The sequence below is a fragment of the Salarias fasciatus genome, chromosome 18 (genome assembly GCF_902148845.1).
Source record: "Salarias fasciatus chromosome 18, fSalaFa1.1, whole genome shotgun sequence".
NCBI lineage: Eukaryota > Metazoa > Chordata > Actinopteri > Blenniiformes > Blenniidae > Salarias > Salarias fasciatus.
The window spans coordinates 7,798,031-7,814,482 of record NC_043762.1 but is presented as its reverse complement, the minus strand read 5'-3'; the positions used below and the strand labels follow the sequence as shown (position 1 = coordinate 7,814,482).

Sequence of the window (16,452 nt, the reverse complement as noted above, 5' to 3'; positions counted from 1 at the left end):
ATGGCTGCGATGCAAGGCACACTATGTCATGTGAATGAAGGAGATGGGAAGTCAAACTAAAATAAGAATCTTGTAACGTCTTCATATACAGTCACGAAAAAACATCAATTTTTCTGTTATTAACCCAGAAAAGCAGTCCACAGTCTTTTTTGCTTTGGTAATGCTGCTGATACAATGTACTGGTGTCATAATTTTAAATCAATCTAAGATCCAAACCATTCTTGGGTCATGGCCTTGATCATATCCACTGCAAAATCCAAATTTTATTTTATTTTTTAATTTAATGTATTACTTTTTCAATTTAATTTTTTTTTAATTAGGGACCACACAACTGCATGTTTAAAAACGTGTGGTGTTTTGTGTTTCACTGCATCGGTGCTGTTTTCACATGAACAGTTTCATGAACATTTTTAGACACCTTCTTCAGATTTTTGTCTTCACTCAGTGGCTCATGTGTGTTTGTTGTGTCCTCAGCTGCAGTTCTAGGTTTTCGAGATTCAAATGAGCAGTAGAGATGGGCAGAAGACGCCGATCGAAGTTAGTGCACTCACACTAACACACACCTTCACACACCTGTCACCCAGTTTCCACAAGTTTAGTCTTTAAGACAAAATCTTAATAAGCATCAGTGTTTTTTGAAAGCAAAGTTGATTTTTTGGAGGAATTTTGCCAATTACACCTGAAGGACACTCAGATAATATGACAATATACAGTATGTTATTATTGACCTATCATTTATTGTTTATTGAAGCATTTTCCATCTTTGAGACACAGTTTTGTTTAGTAGTCAGTCAGTAATCCAAATGAATGTCTCATATGAAGTTTTTTATGAGTTTTCTTGCATGTGGTGGATGTGATGAAATCTGTACTGATGAGTTTTTTTCTCTTTCAGAAAGAATACTGCCTTCAGCTTGTTAAGAAAAAATCTCAAACGCAGACGCTCATTTAGGGTGACTCAAGTGAAGTCTCGATGGACGAAGGAGGAGGTGAAGATCAGCTTTATGCTGCATTCCGCTCTCCTTCATCTAAAGAAATCAGAAGAAGTGAAAGCTCCGTGAAATGAACTGATAGTGATGATGATGATGATGATGATGATGACGATCTTCCTCCTCAGGATGAGAAGCTGCGCTCTCTGGTGAATTGTTTTGGAGTGAAATGCTGGCCTTCAGTTTCTCTTCACTTCAGTGTGAGTATACACTGCTTCAGTGATGTTCCTTCAGATGTTTGTTCACAACACAGAAGACTTCTTATTACTTTATCATCAGTCTTTAAAATTGGCAGTCTGTGTCCACATCTCAAGGGAAAAAGTTTAAAACCAAACGATCTCTGGGTGTCTGCAGTTTTTTTCAGATTTTCTTGTTTATTGTCATCAGTTTTTTAATTTCTTCTTCAACTTTATGTAATTATTGGCAGAAGCAAAGACACTCACACCTACAGGACATTTAAAGTCACCAAGTGAAATCGTATTGCTGCTGTTGATGAGTAAATGATTAAATAATCAAATGGTAAAGAATAAAAGGTGTGAAATGTTTCGTCATCTGTATACATTAAGTGTACTCCGTTCCCACAGGGTAAGAAGTCAAACAATGAGTGTCGTCAGCGCTGGCAGCTGATCCAGAACCCTGAGCTGATCCGAGGTCCCTGGACTGAGGAGGAGGATCAAAAGGTGACATGATCTTTGAGTTCAAATCTGTTGCTGCATTCAAGTACCCGAGCTGGAAGGTTGATTGGTGTGTGTGTGTGTGTGTGTGTGTGTGGATGTCCGAACTGAGCATCTTTATACTGCACACGCTCCATGAAACGCGTAGAAGGGAGAAACCGGCGCCTATGACGTTTCATTGTTTTTGTCCTGTGCAGGTGAAGGACCTGGTTCAGCAGTACGGGTTGAAGAGATGGTCATTTATCTCCAAATTCGTGAGGACTCGAAATGGAAAGCAGTGCCGCGAGCGCTGGTGTAACCACCTGAACCCGGCGGTGAACAAGGGCATCTGGACACAGGAGGAGGACATTCTGGTTATACAGGCCCAGAAGGAGCTGGGAAACCGCTGGGCCACCATCTCCAAGCTGCTGCCCGGCAGGTAAGCAGAGCTCCAGCTGGACTCACTCATCCAGGCGTGTCACTCCGTCCGGCTGCCCTGTTTCTGTTTGCAGGACTGACAACTGCATTAAAAACCGCTGGTACTCCACTTTGAAGAAACAGGTGGAGAGGAAGAGAGTTTTCACCATCTCCCCCAGCTGCAGCCCTCCCCACACAGCCACCAAGGTCCTCCTCCACCCAGCACCATGCAGCAGGGTCCAACAGAGCGGTGGGAGGTTCTACCGGTAAAAAATGTCATGTCCTCCGCAGAAACGGCTTCAGTCCAGCGTAAACCATGAATCCAGCTGCTGCTGCAGTGACCACAGCCTGTGCTCCACCCTGGAACCCAGCTTCACCTTTGACTCCTCCTTCAGCATTAATGAGCTCGTAGAGGAGGTAGCAGTCCCCAGTTCTTCTGTTGAGTTGCAGTGGAGATGATATGAACCTCTGTTTCTTTCTAATAAAGACTTCATCTCATCTATTTGCTTTGACACCGTCCCCCGAATAAAACCAGGAGGCCGTGAGCATCAACTCAAAGGAGGAGTCGTCTCTTCAGGAGGTGTCAGTTTTCTCCTCCAGCGATAACTGTTCATTCAGAAGTCTGAGTGGTCCCACCGTAAGACGACTGCCGTCGCCTTGACAACCGAACGGAGACCAAAGCGGAATTCTCACAGGAATCTTGTTTGCGTGTGTGCAAATACAGATGTCAGCCATGGACCTGAGCGCTGGCTTCCCACTCATCATCATCCCCAGTACCTTCACCAACGTCTTCTCGTCCCAGCAGCACAGCTTCTGTCCACACTACGGTGTCCGGTACGTCTTTGAGAGCGAACCTTCAGTCGTCTCTTTACACCGAACTCGATGATCAGCTGCAGTTCGAAATTGTGTTCAGGAAGCCTGAAGAGCATGGAGAGACAATCAGAGTGACGGAGGAGCCGGAGCTTCAAACACCAACAACTCTGAAGTTCGATTACGGCACAGAGACGACGTCTGGAGAGGCGATTTCAGGTGGAGTGTGCCCCGGTCTGATTCAAGAGAACACCAAACATCTGGTCAACAGCTTCGGCAGGAGCCAAGTAAGACAGCAGACGTCTGTTTAGAGCAGCTTCGGCGTGCTGAGATCAACTCTGAGGGGAAATGTGATGTGTGTCTGCAGACTCCACAGCTGAGCTCTGAGCTGGACTTCGGTGTGGACGTCCTCACTGTCTGCAACCAGGACAAAACTCTGGAAGCTCTGAGCTGCTCCCCGTCTGAGGTGACGACAGCACACACCTCTCAAAAGCATCTGTGTGTGTGTGCCTGCAGTGTGTGTGTCTGATGTTTGTGTGCTCTCAGTTCCTGAATCCGGGTGATGCTGATGAATTGCAGCCTTCGACTCTCACCTCGATCCCTGAGAGAAGCGTCCCTTCAGACCTGTGCCAGCCACACTGCCCCACCCAGTACGCTCCGCCCGGCTCTGGAGATCTCACAACAGGGGTGTCAAACATACAACCCGCGGGCCAGAACTGGCCCTTCAAGGGGTACGACCCGGCCCGCAGGATGAATTCACAACAACAGTACCATTATAGCTATTGTTGGTTATTTATTTACTGGAAATCACAGTGGGGGAAGAACACTGTGAGTTATGTCAATAATGTAGGCATTATTACATCTTTACATGAAACGGAGGGAAATATATGGATTTTGGGGGTATTTGTAAGTTATTTCGTTCTCATTCGGCTGATCTGGACCACTCAGTGTCAACCAGGACCGTCTGTATCTCCACAACTACAGTGAATTTGACACACCTGCTGTAGATGTTCAATCCGCAGAACTGTGCATATTTATTCAATAATGAATAATAAAAAAACAATAATGAAAACTGGATTTGATTAAAACTGGACTTGTTCAGAACACCTCGAGAGGCCAGGGAGAACATCACACTGCTGTTAAAATCTGGATCCCAGACTCCCACCCCTCTGAAGATCAGCCAGGACCAGGTGAGACAACACACACTCACTGCTTAATGCAATCTAACCAGGTGAGCAGTCCATCACAGCAAACAGACACAGCACACACACACAGGGAGAACATGCACCCTCCACACAATTGAGCGATCCTAGCCACTGCAACACTATAATCATGGAAAGTTTTTATTTTTTATAATTTTTGAAATGTGCTGCAGGCTGCAGGACGATGCCAGGACAAACACATGTATGGATACACACAACTGTCCAACAGCAGCCCTGAGGTAGGATGGACCCACGTCCACACACACACACGCACACACACACACACTGCAAACAGCAACCGGGTTTTTCCATACAACATATTGAATTTCTCACATGCGTCAGGAAGCTCCAGTTTACTGATGTGTCCTGAACGCCTCACAGGCATCAGTGGATTTTAGCATAAACAACTTCAAACTAAAAGAAAGTGTCCTGAAAGAGAAAGTGTTTTTATGGTCCTCTTGATGTTTTGAAACCCTTTTGCCTGCATGTTTATCTGAGCAGGATCACCTAACACTGCATAAACTCATTCAAAGGTAGTGAAGGCTCATTTTCACCGACATGATGAGGAGACTGACCTCTGACCTCCAGGTGCAAGGCGACAGCATGCTGCTTCGCTCACCTTTCATCCGTGGCAATCCGAGCATCTTGCTCCAGCAGCGCTCTCCTGAGACGTCCAGTTCAGAAACCTGCACATGTCCGCACAACTTCCTGGACTGTGGCGATCTGGACTGCTTCCTGCCTGATGGGCAGGTGGAGGCGTCCTGCCGTGACTACCTGTCTGGTTCGGCGAATCCCGCCGTCAGCCCGGAGCCCCCTCAGGTAAAACACTGCTGTCACACACTTGGACTGCACAAATCGTGATCAGCATATCCACCGCCTACGCCGTCTTCCATGTCAACATTTCCGAACAGACAGGCGGAGACTTCCTACTCTGGAGTCCCGCCCATCAGGTGGACGTGAGTGTGTACAGAAGGCTTAGTGAGCATTGTGATGGTGAGGATGAGAGAGGAAACTCTGGACAAACAAGAACTCACTCATAACCTGTCTGACACATCACGAGTCACTAGTTTAAACCAGAGGAGTCAAACTCATTTCATCGCAGAGGAATCATAATCTTTAAACGTCGACTTGTCCGGTTCCTGTTGGATCAGGAGTCAAACAAGCATGATCAATCTGGAAAATATTCTCAATTAATGCATTTTTAGTGCGACTGTGTGCGGTTGTGTTAATTTCCCCATGGAGACATAAACAACGTCTTTCTTTCAGTTTTTTTTCCAGCGGGCCTGATGGCAATGTCGGGTGGCCCAGTTTTGAGTCACATTCCTGATGTTTACCACCTCCATGTCACGATCAAGCCATTTTTCGGTCTGTCGAGGCTGAGGTGAAATGTGGTGTTTCATTGAGTGTCTTGCTTCCTGTGTCACAGAATCCAGCACACTGGTTCTTCAGGTTGTCTCCTGGCTGGCAGCCTGCCATTCATGACTCGGCACTTTCCTGGGATCTGGAGATGTGATTGTCCAGCGATTCATGACGCAGCACTTTTCTGGGATCTGGAGATGAGACCTTCTGATTCATGTGTCAGCGCTTTCCCTATGTCTGCAAATTCATGACTCAGTACTTTCCTAGGCTCTGAAAATTTAATTCACTCTGCCTTTACTGTGTTTTATCCAAACTTTTTAAGATTTTAACAAAAACTTTTGAATTTTAATCTCATTTCAATAACTTATGTCTTTTCAGTGATGTTTTACATTTTAGCAAATCTAAAGTTGAGATAGGTTTTAGTTTAGTGTGTGAAAATGTCTTTTAAGAATTTAAACTTATTTTAAACTACCTTTGTCTTGAAAGTCACTCTGAATGTGAACGTTAAAAATTCAGAGCACCAGAGGATGTGAACTGTTGTGCTCCGACATATCCATTTAATCTGCTTTAAATTTAATCTGTTTTCTGTTTCTGACCCTGTTTTCTTCCTGTCGTTTCAGTTCTCTTAGTGACTTTCAATTAAACAAGCTAAAAAAAAAGCTTTATTATGTGATTATTCATTCAACTTTCGTCTGTTGTCCTGATTCACTTCGCATACACGGCAGTAAATCCACTTTTGCATTTTAACTTAATTGTTTTCAATAAGTTTTCAATTACCTCTACAGACACGCTGACGTCTCGTGGACTCAAAATGTAATTTTATTACAGCAAATCCATCCGAATCTCCTTCAAATCGCAGGTTAAACATAGAAAAAGCTCACATAACATGTTGGTTTTGTATTAAATATGTAAAAAGCAGGTCAAGTTATTCACAAAGAAAATGCAAACATGCAACACCTTTTCTTTCTTTCTTTCTTTCTTTTCTAGGGGGAATGCATAATGAGTGAAAAATAAAAAAAAACAGTTACCATTCATTAATTATTGACAGTACATGTTTACATTCCTTTTCATTTACACAGTAATATATATATTTATATATATGACTGAAGCCTGGTGGAGAATTGCCTGCTTCCACATCAGAAAACGCAGGTTTCAGAAAAAAAAACAAAACAAAAAAACAATTTAATAAAATGACACAAAATGCTCAGTGAACCGTTAAAACAGAAATACAACATGGTCACATCAAGGAAGAAAAACTCTCCTGTTTTCATTTTTTTAAAAATTGAAAATATTCTCTGTAGTTCAGCTGAAACAGATTATCTCGTCATTCTGAGGTTTTTGTGGTTTCATTCATTCAGAAAAGTGTAAATCTGACATATCTGGGTTACTGGACAAACATTATCCCATCATTTTTGTATTTACTGTGCCAATCTTATATTTTGAAAAAAAAAATTCAGAAGAGAGGTTATTCATATTAAAATAAATGTCAATTAATTCTGATATCGTTCTCTTAGTTAAAAAGAAAAGACTGAGATAATTAAACTTTGCAATTCTTGTCCATTTAGAAATGGAAATCCAAAAAGGATAGCTGAGCAGTAACACATTATTTGGTAATTCAGAGGTATTCATTGAGCCAATAATCCAGGAAATTGTAAGATCAACAATTATGGACAATACATAAGCTCTTCGAAATGTGGATTAATACAGATTATAGCAGATGTGAGCCGTGAAACTTTATAACTGAGAGCTGCACACAGACTCTCTGCTGGTGAAAGACTTAAAACAGGACCACTTATTAAATTATTATTAAATTCTAAAAAGGAAAAAAAAAAAAAAGATAAATATCACAATGCTGATAAAAAGATAAGACATCTGATTGGAAAGAAAATGAATGTCAACTATCTCCATGAATCATCAGGAAAACCTATGAGGACGATTTACAGCATAAAAACAGATTATCTCCTCGATCCGATTGGATTCTCTCAAAAAAAATCTAAACAAAAAAAAAAAAAAACAGGAGAGTTTTCTTCGATCATGAACGAGCGACACTTCTGAGCATTTGAACCTACAACCCGCTGTGTGGCTGACTTGACTTCCTGTGTGGGTTTGTGAGCAGATCAGCGGTCCGACAGTCAAACGTGTCCTCCTCACGGCTAAGGCTTCAGAAGAATAAATAGGGAGCAGGTCTGCGGACAGATTGTCCTCAAACAGAGTCACATGTCAGTGCAACAGAGGGAGGAGGAGGGGGGGGGTGTCAGAGGGGCTACTGGGGGCTAACGCAGTGGTTCCCAACATGCTCTTCCTGGACGGACCCCCGACAGAGTCCCTGAGGAGGGCTGTGGACCCCCTCCGAGCTCTGATTGGCCGAAACATCACAATGAAGCCGGGTGGACACGCCCACCCAGCATCAAACAAAGATCGCTTCATGCAGGCGATCGATCAGGGGAGGAGTCACAGTTATTCTTCACAGTCTGAAACTGTTCTGGTGTCTTCACACAAAATCATAATAGGCTATTTTATGATTTTAACTTGTCTCTGTCACACTTTGGAAACATATTTTAATTCAAGCTTCCAGCAAATCAAGAAACACTGTCTCATTATTTTTCATTTCTCTGACTAGAGGCAAGAATTATCAGACATTTTCATTATCGGTCAGTTTCAGACATTTCTGTTTGTGGAAATAATTGATGAAACTGCATCTTTAATCTTTTTGATCTGGAATAAGTGCTCAGTCTTTGTATGGCCCTGTTACAGTTTTGACATTTTACATTACAGGTACTTTCCTTTTATTTATTTGCTCGTGACTACACTCACAAGAAATCCAGTTTGAAAAATATTGTTTTAATAAATCTATTGTGCCTTCCAGTTATTTGTTTTTTTTTTTTTCCAATACAGAATTCTTTTTCTCAAAAATTAAAAGAGTAAAATCATAGCAAACTCAGCCCCGGCCCAGATACCTCTGTGCCTTCCAGCAGCACCTGAGGGGGTCCCAGACCTCAGGTTGGGAACCACTGTCTTATTGCATTCTGCTGAGAAAAGATGCTGATATGCAAAATAAGAGGATAAACGGGACAGAAGCTGGGGGGTTGTAACACTGACAGGTAACGGTCACCTGTCCGGTGGGCCGTCTGCCATGGTCCGAACTCGCCGACCCGCCAAAAGTCACAAAGAAAAAAAAAAAAAAAAAAAAAATCACGAAGAGTGAGCAGACGGACACGACAGGTGAGGGACGGGGATGGTGCTTCATGTGAAACCAGGAGGACTGACGCCACCCTGCAACAGTTCTCACACACTCACAGGAGGGCGGGACGGGGCGGGCCGGGGCCTTGGTGAGGGGGGCGGGGCGGCGGTCAGTACTCGTCCTGCTCCTCCTGCTGGTCGTACGCCCCCTCCTCCTGAGCGTCCTGCTCTGCGTCTGCTCCGTCGCCCTCCGCCAGCTCCCCTCGCTCCTGGAAACAGGAAATAGCCGAGTCAGGAGGAGAAAACGCCGGGTCATGAGGTCTGACTCCTCCTCCTCCTCGCTCTCACCTGGTCGTCGGAGGCGTACAGCACCCCCATGAGCCGATCCACGAACGGGGTGTTCTCCTCGCTCTGCTCCTGACACAGCAGCTCCACCTCCCGCAGCTTGCTGAAGTAAAAATCCCGCTCCTTCTCCACTCCCTCCAGCGCAGACTTCAACGTGTTCACCTGAGGAGGCGCAGCAGGTGAGTGTGGGTGCGTGTGGGTGCGTGTGTGAGCGTGCGTGCATGGGTGTGTGTGTGTCCTACCTGCTCGGTCAGCTGTGTGACCTGTGCTTCCAGATCCTTCTCTCCTTTGGCCGGAGTGGCTGCAGCTACAGGGATCTTCTTGGCCGACGAGGGTCTGGACGAAGGGGTTGCAGCTTTTGGGGTGGTAGAGGTCGACCTGGACGCTCCTGCGGACGGAGGAAAGCTGTGATCATCCACACCCCTCAGTGAAACCCCCTTCACCACCCGCTGACGTTTTTCTGATGAAACCACGCACAACGTGCTATAAACATGAACAGGAGCGAGTCCATGGATGTTGTGTGTGTTTAGGAGTGTGTGTGTCACCTGCGGTGGGCGAGCTGGCTGCGTGGTGAGACTTCTTTGGCAGGTTGAAGATCTGCTCTCCGGGGTCAGGGGGGGGGATGGCGTCCTGGCCCTGCCTCGCCTCCACCGGGTCGTACTCCTTCCCGTCGTAGTTGGCGTCAAAGAACTTTTTAAACCACTGGATGAAATCCAGATTGTCCTGAAATCTGCCTTTAACCAGTTTCTCTACAGGAATAATCTGAAGCAAAAAGAAAAAAGTGAAATCTGTGAACCTGTGAGGCAGAAGGTCGAAGTGGGAGGAGAGAGGGAGGAAACCAACCTTGTCCACGTTCATCCTCTTGAATGACGCCTGCAGCAGTTTGAAGTTGTGGATGTACTCGTGCTCCAGTTTGGCCTGAAACTTGACCTTCTTAAGACTGATGCATCCAGGAAACAGCAGATCCATGAACTGACAGTAAGCAGCTCCTGAGCATGGAGTGGAAATGGCAAACATCAAACTCCTACAAAACTATAAAAAAAATAAATAAAAAAACAGCAGGACTGATGGTCATCTTTATTTATTTTTTACTGAAGTGTGGTTTAGAAGGATTTACTGGCTATCATCGTGTTGAGGGCCACTTCTGTCTAAAATACAGAGTCTGATGCTCTCTTTCGAACGAGCTCAGCCAGTTGACAAATCTCCTGGAATGAAATTCTCTGAACTGTGGCAGTTGGAGGTGTGTGTTTGAAAAGAGGGCAGCGGCTCTGATCTCCTGGCAGGGAGCACCTGAGGAGTAATCTCCATCAAACGCCTCCTCCTGAACAACAGAGGATCTGAGGGGAATTGGATTAGTGGTTGAGAGCAGGAGAACTCGGTGGCCCGGTGGTTTATTTATAGTCCGATCGCAGGTTACCGGGCAGAGAACCGAGAGCAGGGATCGAACAGGTGAGCTCACCTGAGGACAGCTGCTCCACCTTGGTGTAGTTCAGGCAGAGGATATCGTTGACCCAGGCCGTGATATCATGCCGGCTCATCGTCTCCTGGGTTATTGAGGTAGAGTAAACGTTGACCGCCATCCCCCAACTGCAACGACACGGGAAGAGAAACGTCAGGAGGGAAACCCAGGACCCACATTCACACTGACCGACTCACTTTTCAACATATTTCAAGCATTTGGTGGTCCAGCATTACAACGATCCGAGCTAAGGTTAAAGTGGTGTTATTGCTGTGAGTGAACACGTGCGCAACACTGCACCACTGTGACACCCACATTCTCTTCATGCTTCATTCATGTCTCAGTGGACCAAAAAAAACAACGGATCAACATTTTAAACAGTACAAATTTTCTACATTTATTGAGGCCTTAACTTGTACGACACTCCACTTAATGAAGACGCCCTGTGGGACACCACGATGCCCCACCCCCCGCCAACCACCACTACCACCACCCCCCGCTGTGAACTAGGGCTGGAGGATTGAAACCCGTCACGTCTCCTGATACTCTGAGTAAACAGAGGATATCTGCATACTGTGACTGAGTGACGGGCTAATCTGCAGTGAATGATCAAAGTCTCCTGATTCACTCTTCAGGCTCCAATAACAAATCAATCTTAGTGATTGGTTTAGCAGTCCGAAGGTCAAAGGTCAGCTCAAAGCTCTGAAGGTTTTTTTTGCTTTTTTTTTTTTTTTTAACTGGTTTAGAAATCAGACTGAGTCAGACTCCAGTCTGAGTTTTCATTAGTTCTCACGATGGATGTAAAAAATTAAATACAACAAATATCAGTCTGTACACAGAGCTGCTTAACTGCCACTAGTTGGAGCTACAGAGCCTTCGCAAATGGACAGATGCTTTCATGAGTTGTAATAATTAAAGAGCAAAGACATGCTTTAGATGGATAGAGGCTGTAGATGACATGAAGACACAGAACATTTTCTGAGAAGGTGTTAAACCGGAGCTGCATGGTGGGAAGCCAGAAGAGGGTCATGGGTTTCTTTGAGTTAGCTTGCATGTTCTGCAGGTACTCTGGCTTCCTCCCACTGTCCGAAAACATGCCTGCTACTGCGAATTAGGACATCTTTCATGATGCTGTCAGGAGGCCCGAGTTAGCTTTGGGTTAATGAGGCAGTCTGCCTCCAGAGAGCACACGTTCAGAGAAATATTAAATTCTTTGGCAAACATTGGGCCGAAGGTTACACAGGCAAACAGTAAAACTCTCCGACTGTTTTCACTCTCAACTACAGTACCGAGCTCTGTTAGACATCAGTAGGTGTGACTGTGCTACTAGTTTAAGTATCAGTTACAACTGTGTTACTGCTGACAGCAGTAAGGTTACAGCAATGCAGTGCTTCGCGACCTGTTATTCCAAACTGTGTCTCCAACAGCACACACAACAATTGTAGTTAGCAGCCTGTCATTATGAGTAAAGAGTCATTTATCATTATTATCAGAAGCAGACAGATTTATTCAGCATGGATGATGAAAATAATCCAGCAAAAGGATGGAGGGGTCCGAGATCTCATCCCTCAAAGGAACAACCCCATCTAAACAATCCTCACAAAGCAACACAACTTAAATCCTCCATATGTGAAAACTTGTTAGGAAATAAATCCACAGCTCTAATCAGGCTCAGATCAGATCCGGGCACAATCCGGGTAGCAGCCTGTAAATGGGATCAATGAGTGTCAACATCTAATGCCTGTATCTAAAAACTGATTCCTTATTGTTATTAAGAGTTATTTCGCTCCCAGATGGCCTGTGGACCGGATCTCCTCACTCCAGACAACGAACAGAATAAAGCAGCATGTAAATGAGGATCTGGAGCCTCCTCCGCCTGCTGGAGGGTGTGTAGAGGCGGTGATGGAGTCTCTGCACAGCCCGCACCGCCACCCGGAGCACGGCGCTGGAGCCCGGAGCCCGGAGCCAGGCGCTGCGTGGACCGGGGACCGGGGACCGGAGCGGCGGGCTGCGAGGAATCCGAGCCGCGGGGCCAGCGGGAGCGACGCTCCAGGCTCGGATCCTCCGGGAGGGGAGGAAGCAGTCTGGGCCAGCCCCTCTCATGTCAACAAAGCGGATATGCGTGTTAGCACGCTTTGTTAGCCTGGCACGGATAGCCGGCCCACACCGAGCAGGGCCGGGCAGGGCCGAGCCGGGCCGAGCCGGGCCGGAGCCTGGACCCGGCCCGGGGAGGAGGGACGGGGCCGGGTTCACACAAAACACCGAATAGCGGCAGATAGGGGGAGGGGGATTAAGGAGGCCGGGAAGACGCTGCGAGGAGCAGGAGGGGCGGCTGCCTGTCCCCGCACACTGTCAGAGCCGAGCCGTGCCGGGCCGGGCCGAGCCGAGCCGAGCCGGGCTGGTCCTCCGCCTCTACCGCCACCAGCACCGAACACCGAGGCTTTGCTGCATGGAGCAGCCGGGGAGCCGGCGGAGGCTCCGCGGAGAGCCCGGCACTGTCGGAGCCAACATGACACAGGGGAGGAGCGGCGGAGCGTCGGGCCTCCAGAGCCGGAGGACAGCCGGGGGGGAGGCCGGGCTGCAGCCTCCTCTCTGCGGCCCCTCGCGGCGCCTCAGACGGTTACCTGTAGGCGCGCTCCCCCCGCACCGTGTTCTTCCTGTACGGGATGATGTTAGTGCCGTTGTCCGGGACGATGTCGTTGTTGTTCTCTCCATTCGGGGACAGGGCTTGGGTGGGACCGGGCATTTGGGTCTCGGACGGGTGGAACAGATCGTCTGTTCGCTCGGTGGCCGCGAGAAAAGTGAAGGAGGAGGAGGAGGAGGAGGACGGCTGCGGATGGAGAGAAGGTGGCGCACCTCCGGGCTGCTTCTCCTTCACAGTGTCTGCTGATTCCTCACAAATCTGCCCGGTGACGTCCCGAAGCACGTGACCCCCTCCCGGTTCAGCACGGCGCACCATGACAACGTTTGTAGAGACCACCGTGCAGCCTGCAGCACCGTTTACAACACACGCGCGCGCTCGCGCAAACATGCACACCCACACGTAAAAATGCACAGACGCACACACACACACACACACACACACACACACTGAAATCACAGCTGTGAAATCAGGATATGTAGTAAAAAAAAACTACCATAAACTACCACTGAAAAATAAATGTTACTATAATGAGATTAATGCAATTATTATCCAGTAATTCACCGTGACGTTACAGTGAAATTGATTAGCAATGTACCATAAGATACACTGTAATCCATAATTTAGTCAAGTTTCATTGTTCTTCTTTACAATGACAATAAAGTCCCTCATCTCTTCACACCATCCTTTCTCACACACACACACACACACACACACACACACACACACACACACACACACACACACACACACACTAGCAATACCACCTTCAATACAATAACAACATCCAGAACACCATCTGCACCACACCACCATTCACACTCACTACACCTCAGAACATAAACATACCAAAACTGCCTCCAGACCACCACTGAGTAAAAATACGTATCACAATGTAAGAACAATAAAGCATGATCGCTGAATCCTTTTTTGGCACCGCTGTCCTTTCATAATAAATCCTAAATTGTTAAATAAGGCTGTCACTCTCCAGCCAAACTTGTGACATTGCTGCTTTAATTTCAAGGTAAGATAGATTTTATGACTGATTTACGTCTCATTTATATGCGCAGCTTTAATTAAAAACAGTCACACAAAATTTACACATACTCAGATTTCAGGTCATTTTGTATTTCTGCTCATTATCTGTCACTGTTATTGCTTTGTAGGGAGTTTCCCACCTGTTTAAAATCACTTTCAGTTATGTGTGACTTAGTAATGCTGTGATTCACACCTGAGGGTGAACACCTGAGCTGCTCCCCCAGCCAGGCGAGGTTCCACGGGGGAAGGAGGCGCCCCGAGCCGGCAGTGGGTTCGGAGGGGAAAACCTGATACCGCCTCCTCCACCCATAAATCTCCACATCCACACGGAGTGGACCAGGACACCGAGAACAAGAGCTGTAGTCAGACATCGACTGAAGCGGGAAGGCCAGCTCCAGAGCGGACCGGAGGAGTCACCGGAATCAGGAGTCCCCGGATCCGGAGCAGTACCGGACCCGGAGAATTCCCTGGATCCGGAGCGGTACCGGTGCCGGTGCCGGAGGAGTCTCCGGAACCGAGGTGAGGTTACCCCGGATTCGGAGGACGGCATGGACCCAGAACAGTGCCGGTGCCGGAGGAGTCCCCGGACCCGGAGTAGCTCCTGGAAACGGCGGAGGACACGTTGTTCAGGATTTCTCCAGCCACCGACACTTTCTGACACCTCTGACCGCTCCTACGTGCCCTGACCCCGGGGTAGCAGCCCCGCCCCACCCGGTTCCGGTTCACGCAGCGGCTCCGCGGTTCAAATGAAAGCTCCCACCGACGGAAGGCGATAAAAGCAGGTGAGACTCACCTGTGAAGTGGATCCACTACTCTGCAGCTGCTTCAAAACGCCGTTTTCCGGCTGAGTCACCCCACCCTCAACTCTCACCCCTCGATGAACAAGGAACAGCCGCTGATTGGACGGTGGGTCATCGCTGTGGCAGCTGATTGGTCGTCAGCTGACATCTGTAGTGAAATGAACCAATCACGTCTCGATGCGTTGATGATTCAAACATATGACGGCTGTTTGGGCCGTCACTCCGTGTCGCTTCACGGCTCCACGGAGCAAACAGAACCGGTTCCGTTTTCGACAAACAACCACAAAAACGTCTTCTATTCATACACAAGCGAACAAAGAAGATGACCTGTTCAGCGAAATAAAGATCTTATCTCTGAGAGAGAGAGAGAGAGAGAGAGAGAGAGAGAGAGAGAGAGAGAGAGAGAGAGAGAGAGAAATAAAACAACAATAACACGAATGTGTCTTACATAAAAAAATCCTTTAAAAATCATCATTTAAAATATATAACATAAATGTCTGTGATTGAAAACATTGACGCTTAGCTGTTCAAAAAGCAAAAATAATTGAATGCTAAATATTTAAAGATAATTATCTTGTTAGACGAAAACCTGACAGAATACATTTGTCTTTATCTATCTATCTATCTATCTATCTAGATAGATAGATAGATAGATAGATCCAGATCACCAGTTCTGCATCCGTTTTGAGGTGTGTGTGTGTGTGTGTGTTGTACTACTAGTAGTAGTAGTAGTAGTCTTAGTATATAGAGCATTGAGGGATCAGTGCAGAATAAAATGAGATGCAAAGTGTCACGAAATGTTCAGCTTCGGTAACTAGGAAATAAAATCTGCCAAATGTCTTTTTACAAACTGAGTCAAGAGTTTAACTTTCTGCCTTTAATGCAAAATAAATGGAGTTTGCAATACAGTAAATGGACTAAATGGACTACATTTATATAACGCTTTTTATCCTGCACTGACAGAGCCCAAAGCGCTTTACACTGCATTGTCACATTCACCCATTCACACACCAGTAGAGGCGGGTGCCATGCAAGGCGCTCAGTCCGTCCACTGGGGGCAATTTAGGGTTCAGTGTCTTGCCCAAGGACACTTCAACATGCAGACAGGGGAGAGACAGGAATTGAATTAACAACCTCCCAATTATGAGACGACCGCTCTCCCCACTGAACCACAGCCGCCCCAATGAAAGTAATATTGATTTCAGACTAGTCTGCCAAGTGTTGATGATCGTAGCAGAAGACAGCAGGGGTCATGAGATTTTATATGCTGCAGGAAAATAATCTCAGGCTGTTTCTGGTCGTTGTGAATCTGTCTCACTTTCCAACAGAAGACCACAGCTACGGTGAAAAACATTCTCACAATTGTTCGTCTCTTGGCCTAAACCACGGTGTGTGGCCTCATTTATTAGTCTCGCTCAGCTGACTTGTTGCAACAGTTTTCATCCTATTACCACCACTTGGTGGATTTCAATGAGCTCTTTACAGGCCTCCACTCTGCCACTCGTGTTTGTAAAGACTGATTTGCTCTGAAAGAAACTCAGTTGTGACCCATTAGATATTTT

At 46.5% G+C, this 16,452-nt stretch overlaps 2 protein-coding genes across 3 annotated transcripts; one reads left to right on the top strand and one right to left on the bottom strand.

Annotated features, from left to right (window-relative positions):
- LOC115405438 (transcriptional activator Myb-like) lies at window positions 1–6,056 on the top strand. Its single transcript, XM_030115015.1, has 8 exons — window positions 1–30; window positions 1,571–1,666; window positions 1,858–2,078; window positions 2,152–2,263; window positions 2,781–2,890; window positions 2,970–3,153; window positions 3,234–3,332; window positions 6,048–6,056. Exons 1-8 carry the CDS (start codon window positions 1–3, stop codon window positions 6,054–6,056), a joined length of 861 nt encoding a protein of 286 aa, XP_029970875.1.
- A 174-nt stretch (window positions 6,057–6,230) lies between these two features.
- mapre2 (microtubule-associated protein, RP/EB family, member 2) lies at window positions 6,231–14,953 on the bottom strand. 2 transcript variants are annotated; one of them, XM_030115592.1, is made up of 7 exons: window positions 14,884–14,953; window positions 10,412–10,539; window positions 9,796–9,941; window positions 9,498–9,714; window positions 9,195–9,340; window positions 8,956–9,114; window positions 6,231–8,876 (listed from the first exon to the last, which is right to left on the bottom strand). In XM_030115592.1, exons 2-7 carry the CDS (start codon window positions 10,530–10,532, stop codon window positions 8,778–8,780), a joined length of 888 nt encoding a protein of 295 aa, XP_029971452.1. In that variant the 5' UTR covers window positions 10,533–10,539; window positions 14,884–14,953; the 3' UTR covers window positions 6,231–8,777. The 2 variants fall into 2 exon arrangements, with proteins under 2 accessions (XP_029971452.1, XP_029971451.1); XM_030115591.1 differs by lacking the exon at window positions 14,884–14,953 and adding an exon at window positions 13,036–13,303.
- Between the last annotated feature and the right edge of the window lie 1,499 nt (window positions 14,954–16,452).